Source organism: Syngnathus scovelli, chromosome 11 (assembly GCF_024217435.2).
Source record: "Syngnathus scovelli strain Florida chromosome 11, RoL_Ssco_1.2, whole genome shotgun sequence".
NCBI lineage: Eukaryota > Metazoa > Chordata > Actinopteri > Syngnathiformes > Syngnathidae > Syngnathus > Syngnathus scovelli.
In genome coordinates, this window is record NC_090857.1 from 288,348 (window position 1) to 294,730 (window position 6,383).

At 47.7% G+C, this 6,383-nt stretch overlaps 1 protein-coding gene across 1 annotated transcript; it reads right to left on the reverse strand.

Annotated features, from left to right (window-relative positions):
• Positions 1–1,929: 1,929 nt before the first annotated feature.
• fezf2 (FEZ family zinc finger 2) lies at positions 1,930–5,882 on the reverse strand. Its single transcript, XM_049733958.2, has 4 exons — positions 4,604–5,882; positions 4,197–4,331; positions 3,969–4,101; positions 1,930–2,692 (listed from the first exon to the last, which is right to left on the reverse strand). Exons 1-4 carry the CDS (start codon positions 5,390–5,392, stop codon positions 2,442–2,444), a joined length of 1,308 nt encoding a protein of 435 aa, XP_049589915.1. The 5' UTR covers positions 5,393–5,882; the 3' UTR covers positions 1,930–2,441.
• Between the last annotated feature and the right edge of the window lie 501 nt (positions 5,883–6,383).

Genomic DNA, 6,383 nt, shown 5'->3' on the forward strand with positions numbered 1-6,383 from the left:
GGGAACTTGGTGTTTTGTCTGATGTGGAGCATGCAGCACAACTAAGTGTCACCCACCGCCTTCAGCGGTTCCAAAAGAATGAAGGCTTTAGAGCGGAGTGGGTTGGGGTGGGGTGGGGGGGGGGGACGCTTTAATTGGAATTTCATGTGGGCTAAACTGTGGGGAAACTGATTTAAGTTAACATTTTGTAGACTTAATTGGTCGCTCCCCTCCACACCACCACCAATCCTCGCATCGGGCACTTATAGGCCGCCGCTGAAGCTTCCCCGCTAATCTCCCATTTACAATCAATTCAATCGGCCAAACAAAAAGTCCGCCTCTTTCCTTTTTTTCTCTTCCTGTCTCAAACGAGTTCCATTGTGGCCCGTAAATTGCCTCAATCCCCGGTGATCCCGCGGTGGCGCAGGGAGCCAAAGAAAGAAGATGTCCGTCCCCCTCATGTTGTTGACAGCTGATTAACTCGCAGCGAGGCGAGGCGCGGCTCGGCGCGGCGCGGCGCGGCGCGGCGATGCGAGGCGCAGCGAGGCGAGGCGAGGCGAGGCGAGGCGAGGCGAGGCGAGGCGAGGCGAGGCGAGGCGAGGCGCGGCGCGGCGCGGCGCGGCGCGGCTCTCCAGCGCTCTTAATCTCCTCCGCTTAGGCGCGCAGTAATTAAAGGTCCAGTTCGCCAATTAACGTGTTTGCGGATGCTAATGCAGTTGCTCAGATAGATGATCAAGACATGCGGGAGGGGGGACATGCAGGCGTGCAGGAAAAAAAGGACAACCTGCTCGCCTCCAGGTTGTTTACTGCTCGCTCACAAGTTGTCCGTGTTCCTCAGCCATAAAGGCATTTTTGTACACACGCAAAAGGCGGCTTGTGTCGTGTGCGTGTGTACAATAATAATAATAATAATAATAATAATAATAATAATAATAATAATAATAATAATAATAATAATAATAATAATAATAATAATAATTCCCGCCTTTTGCCCGGTAATAAGCTTCAGCACACTCGCGACCCCCATAATGGATGGATAATAATAATAATAATAATAATAATAATAATAATAATAATAACAACAATAATAATAATAGATAGTTTTTTTATAGCGCTTTTCTAAATATCAAAGCCGCTTTACATAGAAAATGGGTAATCATAATAATAATAATAGATGGGTTTTATATAGCGCTTTTCTAAATATCAAAGCCGCTTTACAAAGAAAATGGGTAATAATAATTCTGCAGCGTCTCATTTAAAAAATGCAGGTAGGCAGAGTATGTTATAGTCTCATTCGCCAAGTATATAGTCAGTATACATGCAGGCAGGCAGGCAGGCCATGGCACGGCAGCGCAGCGCAGCGCAGCGCAGCGCAGCGCAGCGCAGCGCAGCGCAGCAGCAGCGCCTGCGCACTAATTGGCTGTTAATAGAAAGATCTCCATTTGGGAGCACGGATCTATCTCTCAACAGAATGTGTGAAGGGATAATATTGTTCTTGGAGCCGTGCAGAGAATAACTTGTGCTCTATTAACGCAGAGGTCCAGATGAAGAGCTGCGCCTGAGTGCTCCATTATCTTGGCTTGTGATGATGTGCTGAAGCCAAGCCCGAGCCGGCCCGCCCGCCCGCCCGCCACATGCATTCACTCTCCGCCATCAAGCCCCAGAGGCCGTTTAGCTGCTTAATGTCATTCGTTTTCAAGGGTCCGTGTTATTTTTGATCATTTGCGACATTACGCCTGAGTCAAGTGTAAATGTGGTATTAGTCAGATCGTGTCTGTCAATAAATGTTGAGCAAAGTGGCCACAGAGCACGCACGCACGCACGCGCACACGCACACGCACACACACACACACACACATACACACACACACACACACACACACACACACACACACACACACACACACACACACACTGCTGATTTTGAGCGCACTCGCGCTACATACAACATCTAGCAGCTTTTTCCGTTTTATTTTCAAACATTTCAACGATGGAAACAATGTGGCTGCTGAAACATTCATTATTATAAGTTATAACTTATGCAGTAACATGAAGAAATTCAGTGAAATATACAACATAAAGAGGTGCACCTCAAAGCATTCATATCTTAAATAGCATTTCCCGTTATGTACAATCGAGCTGTACTGTCATGATCCTTGTAGGCATCAAACACTGGGTTTCTTGACACCCAAAAAATCCTCCTCATCATTTTCTTCAAATGAGTGAGTGAGTGAGTGAGTGAGTGAGTGAGTGAGTGAGTGAGTGAGTGAGTGAGTGAGTGAGTGAGTGAGTGAGTGAGTGAGTGAGTGAGTGAGTGAGTGAGTGAGTGAGTGAGTGAGTGAGTGAGTGAGTGAGTGAGTGAGTAAGCAAGCCTGCACGGCCCGTGTCCATGCACCTTCTTTCCGGTGCCTAAGGCAGTCTGATTGAGGCCTCTCATTGTCGTCTGCAGGCGGAATTTTCGTTCAGCTCTGGATCTCTCTGGCTTCTCTGTCTGGCGCAGAAGAGAAGCTGTCGTGGAGTTTCCTGATGTGTTTCTTCAGGTCAAAGTTGCGGCAGAAGCCCTTGCCACAGGTGGCACAGGTGAATGGCTTCTTGTCGTTGTGTGTGTGCATGTGGAAGGTCAAGTTATAGATCTGATGGAAGGCCTTGTTGCAAATGGAGCACTTGTACTGCTTCTCCCCACTGTGAGTTAATTTGTGGTTCTTGTAGTTGCCTAGGAAAGAGGAGCAAACAGCAACACCTTATTGACACTCCAGCAAATAGCAGAATTAGTTCAAGAGTATCATGTGGATTTTTTCTTTTTTTTTTTTTTTTTTGCAAGCAAAAAAGAAAACAAAAAAAATAAGTCTTCTAATGTTTCCAGATGTGTAAACGTTTCAACTATTGTTAGGAATGATTGCATAATTACCGCAGACCTCACGCAAACACACTCACGCGCGCACATACACGCACACACACCACACACACACGCACACACACTCGCGCAATCAAAAATGTTTTCGACAGCACCGAACGGATATTGAATCGAACAATGCAAAGTGTTTTTTTCCCCTGATACAATTCAATTTACAATTGTTAAATTTAATTCAACAAGAGATGGAAAAATGAACTTTCCTCGTACTAATGATAGCCGACGATGGCAACATGAGAGGAAAAGTGAGAGCTTTGAAAAATGAGCATAAAGAGGCCCTGTTTTGTGTTTCCCCCCCCACCAAGGTCAGCCGTTCATTGTGAACTTATTGAGCTGCTCCGGTTCGCCTGCACTGAGCAGACTTCATTAATCTGAGATTTGTGTGTTGAAGTCAAGAAGTTGTCAAACTTGGTCAAAATCAAGTGTGCTCAGTGTGAACATAGCGTAGATTCCCAACTTTGCTGGGGTCTAGCAGTTGACCCAGAGCAAATCTTGAAGGGGGAATTAGTCGCTGCAAAGTGACATGTCCTATTTCCACCCAAAATAATAATAATAACTAAGAACAATAATAACAACGATAATATGAGATAAATACGTACATATTTTCATCTTGTAAGAAAAAGGAAGTAACAAGTCGTAGTAATAATAACCCTATACTTCCACGAGTAATCAAATTACTGTTGATAAGTTTATTCAAAGAATTCATTTCCATTGGCCTTCACACATTTACTGTATATATATATATATATATATATATATATATATATATATATATATATATATATATATACACAAAGCGGATTGCGGGATGCTTCGCAGTGATTTTTTTTCTCGGTTGCAAACTATCACGGACTGAAAGCTGGAAATAAACCAAAATTCTCCCCAAAAGGAAAAAAAAGTTGAGATTTCGATATGTGAAAAAAAGTCATTAATTGTCATTGTATTGCTAAAAATCATATTGTGAATCATGCGTTTCAACCCATAACAAAAATAATGATTTTTAAATGTTAATAATAATGATGATAATAATAATACTAGGGAAAAGTATGTTTACTGCTCGTGGAATCCGTTGACTGACCTTTTTGGTGGAATCCTTTTCCGCAGAACTCGCACACAAAAGGTTTGTAGCCGGCGTGGATCCGAACGTGTGTGTTCAACGTGGAGCTTCTGTTGAACGCCTTTCCGCACTGGTTGCATTTGTGTGGTTTTTCCTTGAAAGGGCACGACAGTCAAGGTGAGCATCTTCAAAGCGATCTGTCTATTCATCTATCGATGTGAGTGCGACTCACACTCTCTTCATTGTCACCTGTGTGTGGATGATCTTGTGTCTGCACAACGTGCTGGCTTGTCGGAAGCCTTTCCCGCACACTTTACACACGAAGGGACGGGCCCCCGTGTGCACCGGCATGTGTCTGGTCAGATTGTAGTGAGCATTAAAAACCTGCGGAAATGTGGATGGATGGATTTTCAAGCAATAGCAACGATTTTTGCGCCCACATTCATTACAAGTGACCGCATGCAGGCATGCATGCGTGCGTGCATGCGTGCAGGCAGGCAGGCAGGCAGGCAGGCCGGCCGGCCGGTCACAAATAAAAATCACACTTGTTTTTATTTGGAGGGGCTAATTAGGTGGCGACTAAATTTCGCTCCACTTCGATTTCGTTAAGTCACATTTATTTCTCTTTAAAAAAAACGTGCTTTCTTTCCTTTTACCTTTCCACACACTTCACAGGTGAAATTTTTGCTTTTCCCGTCTCCTCCTCCGCCGCCGCCGCCACCGCCGCCGCCGAGTTTGTGAGTCTTGAACGCGTTCTTTTCGGCGTTCACATTGTGGTTCTCCTTGACGATCTGGTCCAGCTGCCCCGGAAGATGCTCCTTGTGAGGATAGTGATGCGTAGGAATTTTGTCAGTCCCCGGGTTACCGGCCACTTTGGAGTTTTCCAGGAGCAAAAGTCTGTGGTGAGCCGAGAGGGAGGCCTGAGCCTGCGGACTGCTGAGCCAGTGGCCCGCCGCCACAAAGTCCGACTGGGGATAGGCAGAGTCCAGGTAGTTGAGATAATAGAGAGAGCCGCCGCCCAAGCCGCCGCCGCCACTTGGCATGGCGACGGCCTGGTGGATGACTTGCGGTTTCACCAGCAGCCTGCTTCCGCAGTCCACCTTAGCGCACATGCCGCAGTTGCCCTTGCAGTGCGCGGTGGCGGAGCCGCAAAAACCTCCCCTGAGACTCGCTCTCCAAAGCTCCGAGTAGTTCATCAGGGCCTTGGCCTGGAGGTCGTAGCAGCCGAAAGGCTGCAGCGGGATCATGCAGGGGATCGGGGAGCAGAGCCCCAGCAGCTTCTTGCTCTCGGAGCGCTCCTCCTCGGCGCTCAATTTGGGCTCCGAGTTTTTGGACATAATTCGCTCGATTGAGAAGGCGAGCGTTTTGGGGCCCGTCGCCGCCGCTGCGGAGGCTCCGGTCCTGGCGCAGGACATCACCGTCTCCAGGGATCCAGCACTTGACATTTGCTGCCAACTTTTCTTCCTTCCTTCCTTCCTTCCTACCTCTTTGAAGCGGAACACAACTTTGAGGCGGGCGGGCAGGCAGGCAGGCAGGCCAGCAACTCCGGCGGCGAAATCCGACTCGCTTCCAGTTGTCTTTTCTTGTTCTTCTTTCCTTCTTTCCTTCCTTCCAGCCAGCCAGCCAGCCAGCAGAAAAGACAGGAGACGTCAGTTTAATAAGCACCTTGCTGCCACCCTCTTAGGCATTTGCATTCAAATGGCAAAAGCCGCCGCAACAATGGCATCCAGGGGTGCTGGATTAATGCTCATTAACTAGTGCACACAAAACCAGGACCAGGACAATTAAGGGGGACGAGGAAGACGAGTTGAGCAATAAAACAAAGTTGGGAGCAGTCGGAGCTCCTGGAGAACGTTGGAGCCGAGTGAGCCTCTTTAATGGTCAGATGTGTGTGAAGACCGAAAAGAGACGAGTGCTCCCATGTTGGCATGAGCACCGCCCGCCCCGCCTGCCCCTCCCCTCCCCTCCCCTCCCCTCCCCTCCCTGCCCCTCCCCGCCCCGGTGGATTACCGTCTCCGTGTCGAGTGACATCAGGCCGACTCTTTAACGAGAGGCAGCGAGAAGACGCCCACTTGCACCGGTCCGATGATGGTCCGCCCACACAATCAATATGAGCTCAATGAAAAGTGCATGTCCAGAAAGCTGCAATCGTCAAACAAGCAGCGAAGAATCCCCTCCCCTCCCCTGTCTCACCTTTTTCAACGCAACATTGAGTGGATTCAAGGATCACAACGTGCTCGCTCTTTGAATATTTCCACCTGTTCAAGAGCAGCAAGTCCCGTTGGAGCCTATTAAACCAAGTTCCTCATTCCTATTCAAAAGCGGCACTTTTCAGCGAGGGGATGGGAGGAGGGGTGGGGGGGCACAAAGTTCTTTCACTTTTCACTACTAAAGCACTGCATGAACCTGGTTTTGTGTTCTCCTCTTCCAGAAATG